The following is an 18,486-nucleotide window of genomic DNA, read 5'->3' as shown; positions in this document are numbered from 1 at the left end:
CTAATAAAACACAAAATTCAGGCAAGGTTAAAAAAGACCATCATGCTTTTTTTTTAAATGAATAAAGGTGCTCAGGCTTAAAGATAACCCTTTTAATCCATACAGTCACTGGAGACCTATGAGAGCAACCATTAGGGTCCATTTGCAGTCCAATCATTTCGTTCCAGTCAATAACTGAACATCATATCTAGGGTAAACTCTCCGCTCCACGCAATAAAATTGAATACATTTTTTATGTCGTGACCAGTCTGCTTATGAGGAGATGGCTTATCCGGGCCATTTCTTCAGATTGCTTTGAAAAAAAACTGTGTGACACTAAATCATCTGCTTCTAGACTGAATGACGACGCACATACTCCTGCAGCCCCGACTTTCACTTTTTTTTACTCGCCTCCAGAGCTTGGCCCGACCAAAGAAAAGATTCCATCTCGATGGACTTCTCAGGAGGTTAATATAACCGTCCCCTCCCTGGAGAGAGAGGCCTGTGAACCTTGAGAAAAGAAAGAAGTAGAGACAGAGAGAAAGAGAGACGGAGAGCAAGAGACAGAGAGAAAGAGAGATGGAGAGAAAGAGAGACAGAGAGACGGAGAGAAAGAGAGATGGAGAGCGGTCCAGGTTTACTCCAGCCGCTTTGTGCTGAGCCGCAGATTCTGAGCTGTTTAGCAGAGTTTGGAGAGGAAACGACAGCGAGTGGGATCCTTAAAAGTGCGCTCTCCAGGGCGTGATCAGCCTCCTACTGTACCCCCGCATCCGAAACCGCCGGCGGTACACAAAGCATGGGCCACGCACCAGCCCCGCGATCCAGCAACGGCGGAGCGAGATTTATAGCAATAGCGGTGAAAAAACACCCTTCCCATCCATACACCGGGTTATTAAAATCATTTAATTATGTAATTATATACATCCATATTTGAGAGGAAACAAGCTTTCTTTAAAAACAGAGAGAGGAAATGAACACGTTATTTCACATCGGATGGTAAGGTTTTGGCACGTGTTTTTTTCGTCGTCTTCAGGATGTTGGAATCGAAAGGTTTTCTCCTTTCCTGAGTCTGAGTTTCGTCTGTTATTTTCCATTTCTTCTTTTTGGCATATTTTACACTGGGAGGAAGAGAATGATATATAGCATAAGAGATGGAATAAAACGAGAGAGGAGGAAATAACTGCTTTATGGGAAGGTTGAATGGCACACTAAGTACTCCTCTTAAATATCTCTTTAGGACTGCGGTGAAATCCTTCATTATTGCCTGAGCTCGTCTTTCTCTCTATCAACGGGGACTGAGGCTCAGAATAAACCTGCATACAGTCAGAACGAAAAGGTGTGAGATCTGGCGAAATGCAACGCATCATAATGTAATGCACCACAATGTAACACAACACTGTACCGCAGCACCGTGTCACTAATCAAATGTTACTTGAAAGTCTGGAGGAGTGTTGTTAGCCTGGTCTGACACTGTTGCTCATTTAACTTGAATGGATACGCTTATGTTCTAGTGTGCTGGAAGTCGCTCTGGATAAGAGCATCTGCTAAATGCATGCAATGTAATGTAATGTAATGTAATAAGGAACACTGTCGGTCTTTTGGTTCCACGAATGATCTTCTCAAAGAGGACTGTTGAATCATCTGACTTCTGAAACTTGTGCTGAAGAGTCCATTAAATCCCACATCACTCTAGCAAACCATATGAATGCTTGATTTTCAACACGCTCTCAAAATAAATGAATGATGTGTTTTATTTAGACTGTGCAATTGATGTTATGATATTATATGATATTATGTATATATAATATTGAACGATATTACAGTATATATTTATTAAAAGTAAAAGCCTGACCTTGCCAAGATCTTATGGCCTCTTTGTTTATAACCTACCCAAACGGCTTTGTCCTCTTAACTTGTACCACAGAGTGCACAGCAATGGTGACACCAAAGCATTTATGAATGGACCACAGAGGAATAAAGCAAGAACAGCACCTTCAGGAGAAAAAAACAAGACTACATGCGCCGTGACCATAAAGAATGTGTGAGGCGTAGGCATGCAGTCTGTTTTTAGGAAAATCACTGAAACGGTTTTTAATACATCAGGCTGACACACGTGCGTGAAGACCTCACAGCTCTCACCATTAATACCGGTCAAAAAAGGGCACCGCAGACCATGAGAGCGTGACATCACTGAAGACCACTTGGCTCAAAAGACCCAGTTTAATTAAATGACAAATTACAACGTTCACCGTTCGCGCTGTAGCCGTTACACAGCTGCACGCCGGGTGATGGAAAACAGTACATTTCTCCATCGTTCATCTCTGAACTTTTTCCAGGCCTTGGGTTTTCTATGACATCTCCCAATAGAGAACAAGATGACTTGTCTTTTCTGGGCATGGTGAGTGCTTTTTTACATTTCAGTAGCTTTTACTGTAATAGTAGCGGTGGCGGGGAGTCTTTTCTGCCTTGTTTCAACCTCATTAAAATAACCTAAGCACAACCCTCACCACTGCACAAAGAGAACTTGATCCAAACAAAGGAAACGTTACAGTCGAGCGTCTTTTTTTCACCTTTCATTTCTTGCCTATATAAATGTGACCCATCTGGTATCGATAAGTTACAGTGATGTAATTCCTGGAATCGGTGCGCGTGTGTACCATGCAGGGGACTGCAGCCGGACCACACACATCCTGCTGTGGGTCAGCAGTTCAGTGCAGGGAGCAGGGACTAGACTACAGACTCAAGGATGCTGGGTGAGATGTTACCTACAGTAACTATGAGCTCATGAGGGACATGAATCAATCGCTTCAAATGTCCGAAATGTAATATCATCTGAATGATAGGTAGGTCTATGATTCAGCTGAGGCAAAATGCACTTTTTAATCTGATGCTAACCGCATACTGCAAAGCTTCGGCGTTACTTTGTGTTGTTACCTGTGTGATGAAACTGAAGTAAGATGTGTAAGTAACTAAAAAGGGTAACATTTCCTAATAGAAGTGCAATGGGGCTGGATCTCAAGTACACCAGGACAGAGGAGGAAATAACACAGCGGAATAAATGGGAATCAGTAAAATGCTGTTCCTAAAATGGGGTGTAATTATGGGATATCTGCAAAGAATTAAAGTGCTGTCCCAAGAAAATGGGATAAAATGCATTGTGGTGGATTTTTTGCAGTACATTACTTATTTATATGTGTACACAGAGTATTTATTGGTATTTAGGGTCCTATTACAAAATGTTATTGACATTTTTGATAAATTCAAATCAAAACGACTGATTTATGAAAAATGTACCATTTGGAGTACAGATACCATAGGTGCCACCATTTAAACATTTCACGTGCAACTGACAAAGTGTGTCTTCAAAGTGTTTCTCCATTCAAATTAATTTGTTACCGGCAATGATGAAATAATAAAATGATTAGATTGGGTCCACCTCAAAACAGGGGCTCCAAAACAAAATTCAATCCGATTGAAAGTATATTTGTAAATGACCAATAACATGGAGTGAGAACCAGGTTAGCCCTGTAAATAATGACACTGGTGCTCAATGATGATTGGATGTAAAGGACTACAACCGGACACACTTACCTTTCAGCACAGTCAGCCCCGTCTATCCCCTGGGAGGAGAGGGAGCAAAAGGGTGGGAACATCCACCCGCCCTCCCCTGCGGTGGAGCCAGCCGGAGCGCCTCCATGTGCACGACCCCTCAAGGGCTTCAAACGCAGCGGCTTCGGCCTAAAACAATACGAGACATTAAGGCAGTATATCACATTTTACGTAACATTGAACATATATTGATACTCTCAACTGATATTGATTTCATATATATGTATATATTATATATACATAATATGTATATATATACATTTACATTTACAATTATTCATTTGGCAGACGCTTTTATCCAAAGCGACTTACATAGGTTACAAAGCGACTTACATAGGTTACATAGGACTTACATAGGTTACCGTTCTTTACAATGTTATCCATTTATACATCTGGATATTTACTGTATGTATATATATATATATATATATATATATATATATATATGTATGTTATGTAGATGGCGTGTTTATGAAAGAATACAACGGACTATATTAAACAACAGACGGCACTGCTGAAAGGCACTCTTGGACTGTGACATGACGTTCTGCGAGTCATGTGTACTCGATAAATAAATGAAATGCACTGCACTGCAGAGCCTTGGGCTGCCTCTCCCCTGGATGAAAACGCTCTGTAATCACACAGTCTTAAAAGCTTTTACTGTAATAAATGATCAACCTTTTCGAGTGCATTTTCCCCAGGATCTGGCGTACGTGTCCTTGCGGCTTTTCGCGAGTAGCCAGGGAAATCACTCACTCTGCTGGTTTTGCTACATGACAAGTTGGGTTTGGAGTGATTTTTGAGAGCTGAAAGATAAACTCCTGGAGGACCGGGGGTTTGTTGTTAGAACGATAACGATTTGAGAGCTGGAGAGCTCAGAGAGGGCCCTGTCTCCGCTGAAGTGATCAACCAACAAAAACAAAAGTGTGTCAGTACGTATAACAAGCATGTTTCCGTACTGTCACCAAAACGCTCATGCACACCAGAAGAAAAACAGGGACACACACATACACGCACTGTACAAAAAGGTTGATGTTGTACTACCAATGACTCCACATTAGGGCAGATTTAGTGAAAATCAAAGGAACGAAGTGGGCATATAAAGCGCCAAGGCTTTCTCAACAGCCTTTTAGACAAATAAACCCTGTTTATTTTGATGGGCAAGAGGGAGAAAACGAAATTCTCTCCTACCTGTTTGATCTGATTTCCAAACTGGCAGGGGCTGTGTGAGCCTTGGGCCCATTCCCTTTGAGGGGAGAGAAGTGTAAATAATTAGGAGAGCTGGACGCCCCAACGCCCAGATCATCAGCTGAGAAAATCATCGCCCAAATCATCACCCCACACTATCCCACAGATACTGTGTCCTTTACCCACTCTTCAGGGGGGACACTGCAGAAATAGCCTCAGGAAGAAAGCATTGTTTTTCTGCATTTTTGAGTCATATTAAAACCACTACTGGAGAAATTCACCTCAACACCTGCATTTCTCCTGAGAAAATATCAGTTGATCATTGATTATGTTCTCTCCATGTACATATTAAAAAAGGAAAAAAAATCTTCTGACAAGAAATACTGCTGCATCTGTTAATGATTTACACGGTTGTTCATTTCAAGTAAGCACGCACCTTTGTGTAATTTGTGTTTGATTAGTAAGATGTAAATACAGTGCAGTGAAGCCCAAATAGTACACACAATCTGTCTATATCTCACCAACGTTTAGGGCTACAACCGTTTATTAATGATGGGAAAGCGAGGCTCCAAGTACCTCTAAATGGGTGGAGCTGCCACGTGTTACCAGTGACTCATTTATCTCAACCAATCATACTCCAATGATGGGGAGATTATAGCCTTTCTTGATTTCCTCAAAGGAGTTTGTGACTGACAGTTCATCATAGCTAAACCCATTCCTGCTGCCAGGCTCCCCGTTCAGGAGGGTTCGTGAATCAGGCTGCTCTGGGTGACAGAATTCAGGTTGAGATTCACCAGTTTGTACTCTTTCCTGAACTCTCCTCAGCCTTGAGAGAGGGAATGATAGGGCACTGATGCATACGCTCTGATCCCCATGACTCACACTCAACAGCAGACAGCTGGCCAGTGGTCCTGTCCCCTGCGGCCAGCGGCGGCAGCTTGCTGGACTTGGAGAGGTGGACTCTGGGTAGGTGAGGGAGGTGTGAGTGCCACATGAAGGGGGCGAGACAGTTGGACACATCGACAGGTGGGAGACCTGGTCAGCCAAAGAATATGGAGACAACGTTCAATGGCAACAAAACAAATACTGAAGTAATAGCTAGTCACTTGCATACAACGTGTTTGTGTAACCAGGAATTGGTGATGTTGTACTGAGTGCAACTGAATTCTTTATAAATATCACAGATATTATTATGTACAGTATGTAAACGTGAAATATTCTGGATTAGGACACCTGTTCAGGAAACAGATAAGGTAATAGCAAAAACATATCATGATCTTATCAGTCCTAAATTTATATCATAAAAACAAAGGCAGAGGACTAAGATAAGTTCAGTGCACATAAGCTTAGCAGAAAGCAGTGAGATTTCATTTACTGGTGAAAATGTTAAAAATCTGTTAAGTAAGCTAAAAAACATGGTACAGCTGACCCCTCCCTCCCTCCCTTACCGCTGAGAGCCTGCCCAAGGCCTGCCTGCATCCTGCCCCTCAGATACTCGGCCATCAGGTGCTCTACAGGCTCGGCCTGCAGGGAGAGCGAGATATATTTCACATGTAATTACATTAATAGACACACACGGGGGCTCTGGCCGGGGCCCACGAGGAGAAACAAAAAAAAGAGGATGGAAAGTGAGCTAGAGGTCAGCAATATTCCCACAGTGGAAGCAATGACACGGGTTAATTGAAGCGTTCAAGAGCGGGGGCCTGAGAATTAGGCAGCAGGAAAATCGATCGCCCGTACGTGTAGGAAACGTCTGTGCCATTCATCGCGCCGGGGGCCCGCTGCTCGGACGCCAAATTACCCCCGGATTATTGGTCAGGAGGAGATCCTGCTAACGCAGACGCAGCCTCACCGGCGTACCTGCCCCGCCCGGCCCTGATCTCTAAAACACACACTCCGGGGGCTGCGATTCGGCGCTCGGGGCAATTGTAACAGGGCCGTACGAAAATGAGGTAGTGTCAGCGGATTGATTTTCAACATGGTTCTATGGAGCGGGGGGGATGAAAAGGCCTCAAATTAAAATAAACAGAAACGTGTTAAATAGACAGACTGAGAAACAAGGGTCTGGTTTAAGAGCTCCCATATTCCCGTCCAAATTCAACTCTTAGGTAAAGAGAATTGAGTGTGATTTTCAGAGAGTGGTTTGCTGAAATATAAACAGGACAGAACTTCGGCACAGAATGTTTTGGCCCGCCGGACGAAAGGGAAAAAAAAAAAAAAGATTTTCTGATTAAGGATCAACAAAATACTTCCCAATCCCACTTAGCGAGTGTTTGAATTTGTGTTAAAAAATATGGTTCTTTTTAAAAACCTATTTTTGAAGTGACTGGCGAATAGCGTTGCCATACAGGCAGTATTTTACTGGCCTTGACTGTATTTTCATGGACTTTTACCACCTGGTTGTTAATTTTGGATGTAAGTTATTCAAACTATCCAGTTTCCTCTTGCGAAATGTGTGACAGTGTACAATGAACATGAGAGAAAGACGGAACCAGATGAAGTGTCTGTTTGCTCACAAGCAACTTTGCTTAATTATTCTGGACATTTACTGTCTTTTTCCTTTATTTTGTCCCTTTCTTCTCGTTACAATTGGTGATCTGTGTGAGGGAACTAACCTTGTCGAATAAAATTCAAATATACATTGGTTTTATCTAAAGGAGCACACTGATTAGACCTCTGTATCTGTTAGAAAGTAAGTTTTACAAATCAAATATAACTAAATAAAGTTACAGTTGTAATATAGCATGAAACACACTGGCTGCAGTGGTTTCCGGTGGTTGGTGAGCTGAGCATGTGTCTGTTTCTGTCTTCCCACTGAGGTAGGCTTACATCCTGTCAATGTGTGCTGAATAAAAGCACATTTTAGACATTCACAAATTAAGCATCCTTTGATGAATTTTGTGAAAATACCTGCCCTTCTTCAGAAAAAAAAAAAAACGAATAAGTTGATTTTGTTGAGCATTTCATGACATATATATGTCATATGTTTACGCAAAAAGATAACGATTATTTTCCTTTATTTACCAAGACCACCAGTTCGAACAGACCATATCACTATAAAAAGGCATAAAGAAAGAGCAAGGAAATTTAAAAAAAAACATTCTGCCATCTTCAATATTTGATGCTACTGATGTCAAATGGAATCATGTCCCTCTTTGAGACAGGAAGACATACAAAGTATTTGGTTTGTGTTTTTGATATATAAAGCAGCCATATTAGGGTGGAGCTGGTATTGCTGCAGGCAAAACAGGTAAATATAGGACTGGTGTGATGACGTCTCAGTGGCCGTTAGTTCAATCTATCAAATGTTCAGAGAGATTTTATCTTGTGCTGTGGCACGGCTATAGCTACTGGGCAGTGGGAACATTATGTGAGAAACTAGAAAAGTCTGCTTACAAATGTCATTGCAGTCAAATTGTATTAGTGTTAAACTTTGATTCCTGTTACTTTTAGCCTGTTGTTTTGACCTGCATTTCTAGATACCATTAAATGAATTCCTAACACAGATGTAGTTTTAATAAGACAATCATTGTGATGATATTCCAATAACTCTATAACATCATTAACCATAAGCAGTAAAATAATTAATGTTATAAAAATACCAATTTCATCCAAAGTATCTCATTAGTCATCAAACATTAGGACTACAAATGCTGTCACCTCCAAGACTTTAGCATGTTTATTAGGACCAGTCTGTCTTGCCAAGTCCTGTCAAGTCTGTGACTTTTCTTTTTGTCATTTGAATATCGGTTAACTTATATGGTATATAATGTACCCTCAAGGTTGTAACATTACCTGTGTCACTCTGCAAAAATGTAATATAAATGTAAATCTAGTTTAAAGGCGCTATGGATCATTCTGTATAAACATGCTTTCCAAGGTGAAGGTGACTTGTTACAGAGAAAAGTGTCTGAAAATCTGGGCCATTCTGAATGTCATTTGTTTCTGTACATTAAACTTTTAAGTAATTGACTTCATTAGGAGCCATTATTCTACTTCAGCTGTTAATAAATTTAATAAATATATTAGCATGTACGCATGTATAAATTGTTTGACATGACGTGACTGTCAAGAAAGGAAGAAAAATATTTATGCTGCAGCACCACGAGGCCAAATTATTTGACGTAAAAGTAAACGGCTGGGTGTTTAGGCATGACGTGGTATTTTGTTAGTCATGAGCTTTTCTTGGGAAAGAATGTGATACTCAGAAGGACACCATGACCTGGCATGAGAGAAAACAACCACAGCTGACAGGGAGCAGGAAAAACAAATCAATCAAATAAAGGTCACATTATGCAGTACTACTATTATCCACTAGATGGAGACAAATGAGTGACTATAAAGTTAAATGTATGTAAAATACCTATATTCACCTGAGGAGGAAGAATTCACTGTAGAAATTACAACAATAAACAAGCTTTTCATATGTTACTTCAGTTTCATCAATTCCCTAATCAAAGACTGATAGAGGGATGTTGTGTGGTCCTCTCATTCTTAATTTTCAGCAAGTAATATTTGTCGAACGTATTTCTCAAATTTCACTGTGTGCATGTTGTAAATATGACCTTGAAAAGTACAATGATAAATAACTGTAATGAAAATATATTTTGTTCTACCCATTCTTAAAAGAGATATCCTACGTTCCTGAGCATGGTGGCACATAAACTACCCATTATTCATTGGCCATATCCACAGTAACTGTATCACGTTACTAGTCTGTCTGTCACCAGATGCTTATATGCAAGTCTTTCTATCCTGCTCACCACTGAAATTTTAAACACTTATTCTGCTGGGCCCTTCCCGGAGAAAATCCAGTACATCAGCAGAGTGCGTAAGACTGAAACAGCAGTGGCCCAGACAGGATTTAAACCCAGGATTTATACCGATTGTATAGGTGGCAAAATATGTTATACAGTAAGACTCACTGAATTCAGTTCATATTTGTTTTTGTCCAAGGTCTCCCCCTGAAACAAACAAGAACAAAAAACATTTAAGTACTGATGTTACCAGGAAACACAAAATACTTACACAACAACACGTATGATGCTCATTTCTTTAATTTGACTTTCAGAGGCACATATAGCCCTCCAATGTCATCACTTAACATGCTTATCTCATTCGAACTATCAATAAGACATAGCTATTTTGGGGTAAAAAAAGAATCTGTTAATACGTAGCAGCCAGGAAAAATGTTCGATTGGATAAAACCAAGCACACACAGAAGCATTGGCTCATTAAAGGCTAATTTGCAAATGCTATGAGTTTCTCTGAGTTTCATTATCTCATAAGGCCTCCCTTAGGGCTTCCAGGTGCCAGGATCAGGTGAAGGCCTCACCACGTTTGGCTGCCTCACTGACACCTTCTCTCTCAGAGGGAGGAGTCTGCTCCGCTCCGCCTTCGACTTCAGGGTCTTTTTTCGGAGCCTCAGCTGAGCGAACGAAATGAGGACTGTCACCCCGCTGCTCATTATCATTTCAGTACATATAGCACCACACAGAGAAATTCAGGCACGGAAAGCCTTCATTTCAGTACATATAGCACCACAGAGAGAAATTCAGGTACGGAAAGCCTTCATTTCAGCACACAAAGTACCATATAGAGACAGACAGGCATGGAAAGCCTTCATTTCAGCAGACAAAGCACCACAGAGAGAAATTCAGGCATGGAAAGCCTTCATTCATGAGTTTTTTTTCCTCTCCCTGATGTTTATTTCTGAACATTACCAGGAATGTGGACTTCATAAACCCATTAATCATGTAGAACGGCTGTACCTCGTTCAAGGCCTGAGCGGGGGCCGGGAGCTCATCAGACTCCGCGGAGCTTGATCCGCTGGTGCTGAAACAGAACAGAGGGGCGCGTTCCTCAGCCTCACCACAAACGGGCCTGTGCTGGCACAGTGCACAGTCCACAGGCACTGCGCCCCATTCACGACGCACCCCCATCGCTTCAAAGCGGGGTTCACACCACATGTCACACTCACTGGGGCGGCAGCTATGCCACCCGCCTTAAGTTCCACGTCAAGGGGCCCCTACCCCATCCCTATGCAGAACCGAGAGTTATGCTCTTCTTGGGCAACAATGCGTTGTAGCCAGCCCTGCATGACTTCTTCCATTTTATGGACATCTGCTACATATTTGGCTATTAAATAAATCAGAGAAAAATAAGCACCATACGCTCCCAGACTGTGATCTTTTGATTTACTTTAAAATGTCTGATTAGGTGTTAAAAGCCAGAATGGCTGAAAGCCTCGTGACTTGGTCAGAATTTTTCAGGCGTTCAACCTTTGATGCCTGAAGATTTACTTGTCTTTTTGGTTTTTTTTTTTCTTTTGTTTTCTTTCTTTCTTTTCCCATTTCTATGGCAAGCATAGCGCCCTTCACATTTCCGGATGCTGCTCCGATTTAGATCCCTTACTGGGCACGTGCGTAAACCTATGTTGCCCAGTAACCACGTCAATGCCCAATAAGAACATCAAACACCTTATTCACATGTCAGCGAGCTTTTCCAGCCCGTAGCTCATTCTGCCCACATTTGGCGCATTGAGTCATGGCCTCTGTGTGTATCCTGGCCACGCCCAGCCACACACAGCATGGTCACAGAGCTTATTGTTTGCATAACTTTGCACAGGGGCATTGCCCTACCTGATATATTTCCATAGTGTCTAGATGTGTGTGAAATATCTTTCACTTCCCTAGTTTCATCAGCCCTGCCCAAACTGCCAGTCTTGTCTTTTTTTTCCACATACGTATACAACTGCATTCACTCAATTTCTCTCACATTTGACACGGACATTGCCTCTAGATGTGTGTAACCTGGTTATCATGGCTTTTGGTGCATGGTAACGCACAATATCTCCGTCAGTAAACAAATTTCATTTAGCATTCACTCATTCAAAGCACTGCCATGTTTCTCAAATATGATCTGTAGATATACTCTACAGGCTTGTGGCAGCCTGCAGGCTATTAACCGTGCAGAATCTGTTTTGAAGCATTTTATATGTACAATGCAGTATTCACATAAACTGTAACTAACACATGATTTAACAAGAGGAATAAAGCATTAGCTGGGACAATGAGTGGATTGTAATAATCTGTATATATTACAATCATTTTTGAGTGTTCTGATTAATAACTGAATCTTAGGGTGCACAGAAATACAGCCAGTGATGAGTTGAGCCAGGCATTTAATGCACTTGGCTGGAATGAGAGTTCTGCTATAGTGGCTCCCCACCGCCAGTGCGGAGCTCTCCTACTCCTGGCACTACAATGGCCATACGCCGGCACACCCCGAACAGGCAGCGTTTATTAGTGCCTACCTGGCGTCTCGGTTGCTGGGTGAGGCGTTTGTGTCTTTGCTCTGGGTCCCGCCGTCTGCGGGCGGGCCACCCTCCTGTCTCAGCATCTCCTGCAGCTCTCTCATACAGGCGCTGTACTGCAGGGGAACAGCGCATTAACAGATACACCCTCCACAGCGTTTCTGTCCAGCTCCCTACTCGGGTATGGGTAAACTCTGCTCTCAAACACTGACCCTGGGTCAGTCTCAGCTTCTCTCATGTAATGTTTGGGATTAGGATAGGGGATGGGAGAGGAACACCAGATATACAGGACAGCAGTGCACTTTTACCACTACAAATGAATTAACTCACATTCCAATGCAACACCAGGTTCACAGCCTAGTATAGATTCACAATAACCAAGCAAAATATGGGGATGACCTTCTGAACCTTTTGAACTCTCTGAAGTGGCCATTCTGACCTGGATGGAGTAGTCATTACAAACAGGACACACAGCACCCACGAGCACATACCATTAAACATTCAGGGGACATGACATCAGGGCCGTACGACGGATAGGCAATTCCCGCTTTAACCATTGCTAATCCAAGCTATCAGGTTTCCGTTTTTAAAACTAAGGTGAATTGATCCCTACAGAAACTAGAGACAACATCCCCCACTTAAGATGTTTACCACATGTATCAGCAGCTACACACACACATACACACACACACACACACACACACACAACCACACATGCACACACACACTTAAACACACCTTGGTTTTGTCGGGGTTGCAGTAATCCAGCAGTGTGTGGCAGAAATGGACTCCCAGCATCTCCAGGTCATGTGTGCTGAAATGGGTCCCCTTTCTCTGACCTGCCATCACAGCACCATCACGGTTACAGCACAGTATCCAATCCATGTCAGTCCTCTGCCATATCTGGTTTCTGAATGAGTAAAGGTCAACCTGTACGTATAGAAAAATCGCAACACTATCTACGCTATTCCACTGCCAGGCCTCTGATAATGCAATTTCATGAATAATGAGCTGATTACATTATGACAGCGCTCCTGGACTACGGTGTGTGACTGACAATCTTAGTTTGAGTGCAATTTGATACGCTGGGGGAAAAAATGTGAGTAAAACTGGAAGGAGCTCTGCTATCAGTAAAGATATTTGATTTCTGCCGTACCTGAAAGGTGTCGACTCAGGGAGATCATGTGACCAACCAATGATTCATCAGGATCGACGGCCATCGCATGATAAGGCAACTTAAGTAAAGCGGCCCGAATAGGCCGACGTTTTAGGTTTCTTGCGTCATAAAGCTGAGTACCGTTTCTTAACACCGTTTCTATCACAACTTGAGGAAAAGAACGCCTCAACGCTAATTGAACGCTGATTGTGTTCACTGTTCCGGAAAGATGAGTCCATGTGCTGAAAGAACATCAATATTCTAGGCCCGTCAGCACGACAAGGGTCATCATTCTCACCAGAGAACACTGGCTATTTCCCCCAGATAAAAGCTCCCAATTTCCACATCAATCAAGTGACTAGGGAGAAATACAGTGGCTGGGCTATATATGCAGTGTGCATACAAATAGAACATGAAAAATACAAGACAACCAACATTACTATGGCTGTACATTCAAACGTACAACATGATAAAATGCATGCAATATAATACATATAGAAGGTATGACAAGATGTGACAACTGTACCCTGTAATCAGTCTGTAAAAAAATAAAGGATTAGGAAACTTTCATTTATTTGTCCTATTGCTGCCAGCCTAAAACAGTCTCTTCGATTTGCCTCTATATTCAGCAGGCCCTGCTTTGCCCTGCTTTGTTCTGTCTCACCTACGTTGGAGCCGCAGAGGGACGTCTCCAGGGTGAAGCTGTTGAGGACCCCCAGCTTCCACAGAGCCACTCGCCCCGTCCCCTCCTTACTGCGCTGCACTTTGAACTTGCAGCTCTGGAAGGAGAACTGAGAGAGGAGACGGAAAGGAGAGACAGCCTCACTGAGACCGGCTCTGAATTACGCATAGGCTAAACATTTAGAAAGCAGTGACTCATGGAGCTACTGTAAGTGGTGGTGGTGCTTGGCTTTGCTGTGTGTCTGCTGTACCATGTCCGGGCAGTTCTTGCTGAGCATCAGGGGGAAGACTCGCCCGTGCGGGTGTTTGTGGGCGAGGCGGGGGTTCTCGCAGCCGTAGATGAAGACATTGTGCTTGCGGCTGTGTCCGTGGAGGTCTCCATATAGCAGCACCTTGCGCTCCTTACACAGCCTAGGAAGAGACAGAGGGAGGCAGGGCGTGAGGGAGAACCCAATGCTGAGACAACCTCACACAGCCTGGGGAAAGAGACAGAGGAAAGCAGAGGCAACATCACACACCCCACACACATCACACACATTCAAACAAAGCTGCCAAGTCATCTTAAGGGAAAGTGCTATTCAATGAACAATGAAAGCCTTCCCTTTGACTGAATGTCAGGGGTATGCAGCAATGACAAGCCAGAGACATGAGAGACAGCTGAATACAGGCGACACTCAGAGTTACATTAACCACAGGAAGTAGCACTGATGCAGAGAGGTGAGAGCAGGCCTGGTACTGTACCGCTGGATCATCGCCCTCATGGCGCACACGGTAGGGAAGGACCCCCGCAGGACGGACATGTAGCTGCGGTTCAGGTCGTGGCCGGACAGAGAGCAGCGGCAGTTACCCACGATCACGCCATCGGGGTTCAGCATGGGCACCAGCTTAAAGACGAAGGAGTCCCTGAGCAGGGAGGCATCGGGTGACTCGCCCAGGAGGAAGTCCAGGACGCCCTTCATCACCCAGGAGCTGTTGGTCTCGCCTGGGTGGACGCGGGCCGTCAGCACGACCGCCGGCTTCCGGGCCCCTCCTTTCTCACCCGGCTCGGGGTTGGTCACGGTCAGCACTGGGACCAGATTTCCCGCCATGGAGAAGCACAGGGTTCGGACTTTGCAGAAGCGAGAGCGGGCGGGGTCCTTCTCGATCTGGGCCAGGTGGGCACGCAGGTTGGTGTAGGTGTACGGGTAGCAGTGCGCCAGGTAGCAGGTGTCCCGATCGTAGGGGAAGGACAGGGTCCAGGACAGTGAGTAGCAGGGCTGGCCCGCGTGCTGACGCCTATTGCAGCAGTAGGTCACTTCCAGCCCCGCCCGATACCAGCCCACTTTCAGGGCCCGGGCCTTCTCCTCAGAGTAGAGCAGGGGCTGCTGGCCTTCCTCATACAGGCTGCTCACCTTCAGCAGGTTGCTGATGGTAAAGCGGTAGCGCACACCCGCCCGGGTATTCTTGACCCGGAAGTAGAACCACTGCGTGTGCCTCTCAGTGTACAGGTCAGGTCGCAGGATGAGCTCATAATCATACTCTCCTCTGCAAAGAAAGAGGAAAAACATGTATAATGCGGATCTATTTTTATATACCCAATCTGTTTTGAAATACACTTCTCAATTATTGTTTGTAGCAGTAAAGGTATAATACATTTTCAAGGTTATAATTGCTCTTTCACTTTGTAGTTTTAGGGAGGTCTCCTACCAACAGAACTGTACTCTGTTCTAGGTCTAGAGAGGTTTGTACGCACAAAACTTTTTTAATGTACAATTAATCACACTTATAGCAGTTACATCAGGTATTAGACATATTACTTAGATAAGGGACAGTAGACAAAACAGTCGTATGATGATGACTATTGACAAAGACTGTGAGTAAGGACCCTGTGATGGCTGTCTCACACTCTCAGCGCCCTCAGAAGGTTCCCGCTCTCAAACCGGGCCTCAAACTGCAGGGTGACATCATCAGGTCCAGCCAGCGGCACTGCGGCGTCCCTCAGAGGGGCATGCCGCCCGCCCAGACGAGACCCACAGAAAAAGCGCTCCTTTTCTGCGGGAGACAGAGAAATGACTGGAGCTTCACCCAGCCACACAGTAGCTAAATACTGAGCAGGTTTTTAGCTACAGAATTTTTTCATTTGAGGATCACCTTAAAATAAAAATGTGTACAATTGCAAGAAAAGAATTAAACAATGTAATTGATTATCATTTTGGTTTTATTTTAAGAGAAAAGGTGTTAAAACAAAAATCTTGTGCTTGCAAACAGTTGGAAACATTTGGATTTTCTTAATAAAAAACTCTACTTAAATATAAGCTAAATCGATAGTCTTTAATCATTGCTGTCATGGTTACCTCCTTCTGCATCATACACCACAATCCCCTCCTGTTTCTCTGGCACCTGAGGTCTGTAACCTGTGCCCATGAAAGGGCACAGGGGTTCAGGGTGTGAAGGAGCCCATTCTGAGATCAGAGAGGAAGGACAGTCAGAACATATGAAAAACTCATAATGTGAAATCAAATTATCTGTGCAGTGTCATTTTTTGCAGCTTCATCAAATATTGCTACCATAACAAATTACAATCAATTTAACATGCTAACATTATTATAATAGTCAAATGCTTAATATAACACGGTAATACCAGAGCAGAATCTTGACAGTTTCAAAACATAAGCATGCCTTGGCAGCACAAATTGATGGGAATTAACAGAAACGGTGTAATAGTAGTACATTGCTGCTGATTTTGTTTGACCCAGGACCATGGGTCATAGGCTCCACATCCAGTTTTAATGTCACAGGACCTCCGAGCTGAAGACACAGCTTGTCTAACTGCATCAACACCCCCTCCCTCCCTTCCCTCCAATTCCCATTACTGGATCAAGCCCTCCCCACATACACCCCTGCAATGGCCTTCTCACCAATGTGACGGATTTCCTCTGGGATGACCTCACACTCTCGCGGCCAGCGCAAGAGGGTGAGGGAAGCATGACCAGATGACCCATAGAGGTGCCGGGGCTCACGCAGGCGGGGAACTGCCCTCCCACACTCAAACGCAAAGAGTAACTGAGTGGTCCTGGACAGTGACAGAAAACTGCACAAACCTGTGGGTCCAAACATTCTACATCAACAGGGACTGCAAGCCAAGCAGTGCACACATCTGTCCATAGAATGAAGTAGACATTCTCAGCTTCTTATTGGTGGATACAGTATGGAATTTCAATTCTATTGGTGGACACAGAAGTGTGATCACAATCATTTTCTTATTTAGAAAAACAGAGAGGAGTACCTCTTGTCTCACCTTTAACACTCCTGAACTCACAACATAATATATTGTGATTGCACTGTTTGAATTTAAGTAGCTTCTCATATGCAGTCTGTCATGATACGCTCCTAATTGTAGCTCTCTGGTCTCACAATAATGACTTTATCTCACCCTTTGTCTTGTGAGGATGAAGACCTACTGCCCTCTCCAGTACAGCTCCACATTCCTCTTGACACTCATCCTCATCATCAGAGGATGAAGAGTAGATCAAGAAGTTGGTGGTGGCATGTTTGTTCTCCCTCTCCTCATTCTTCTTCCCCATGTCCATGACAGGACAGGTCATTCTGGGGTGGATTAACGAGGAAGTGATGACCCATCAAAGGACACCCAGGAGCTGGTCACTGACCTTAACTCTGAACAGCTCATGAATAATTATGTGACCAGTGGGAGCCTCTCCCTACATTAAGTTCAGAAAGCTCTTGCTTTAGATACTTACCTAGTAGTGTTATATGGAATAGCTTGAGTTCTTGTTGCAGCTCTAACCAAAATTAACAGAGTTTATACTTTAAATAAGACATCGCTGCTTTGTGAAATAATCCTTTGCACAGTGTAAGACTGATAAACTTTGAGGTTGAATACTGTCTATTTTCTGAGTATTTTCTGTTTTAAAAAACTTTTCAAAAAACATATTGACAGAGTAACTGTTTACTTATTCTTTAGTATTCATTGACATTAGTACAGTTTGAGCGGTTTCTATGGGGACCTCATTGAATGTGACAGAGAACACCAATTTAAGACTTAGCAACTAATCAGTCAGTGTCAGATGAGAATTCAAGTAGAACTAAACCCACACAAGCTAAATGGTACGTTGTAACCAAAGAGCACAAAAGACTTAAACCATCTCCATAATTTGTTACGCTCCTTGTTTTGCAGTTGTGCTTGATGAAATAAGCTTACAGTGTTAAGTGATCCTCATTCTGGGGACTCACTAATGAGTTGAGATCTACATTGTACAGTTAAATTGACCTGTTAATTGGATACTGGTGTGGAAACTGATGCCACAACTGTCAAGAGATATGCTTAAGTCCAAGAGGAAAAAGGTGTGTCTTTTAGGTGTGTCTGTGATGATAACGTATATAGCTTTAAACTTATATTTGATGTTTTATATGCCTGAAAAAATTAGATACAATATTCAACAGTTATTTATAACTATTATCTGATAGATCTTTTAATTTTGTCTGTGTCTGAATATAGATCCATCCATCAATAATCTCTGTGATACTTATTGTCGTATAGATGTGTTTAAGGATGAAACAT

General features: G+C 43.2%; 1 protein-coding gene across 1 annotated transcript; it reads right to left on the bottom strand.

Moving 5' to 3' along the window:
* Positions 1-3,592: 3,592 nt before the first annotated feature.
* LOC118771712 (cytosolic carboxypeptidase 3-like) lies at positions 3,593-17,491 on the bottom strand. Its single transcript, XM_036519717.1, is given in 15 exon segments — positions 3,593-3,599; positions 4,765-4,834; positions 5,659-5,811; positions 6,225-6,300; positions 10,112-10,199; positions 10,540-10,611; positions 12,092-12,207; positions 12,830-12,930; positions 13,912-14,038; positions 14,180-14,339; positions 14,670-15,452; positions 15,812-15,959; positions 16,262-16,369; positions 16,826-17,008; positions 17,341-17,491. Coding segments are annotated over 15 exon segments (2,343 nt in total).
* Between the last annotated feature and the right edge of the window lie 995 nt (positions 17,492-18,486).

Source organism: Megalops cyprinoides, chromosome 25, assembly GCF_013368585.1.
Source record: "Megalops cyprinoides isolate fMegCyp1 chromosome 25, fMegCyp1.pri, whole genome shotgun sequence".
NCBI lineage: Eukaryota > Metazoa > Chordata > Actinopteri > Elopiformes > Megalopidae > Megalops > Megalops cyprinoides.
This window is presented reverse-complemented; position numbering and strand designations above follow the sequence as displayed.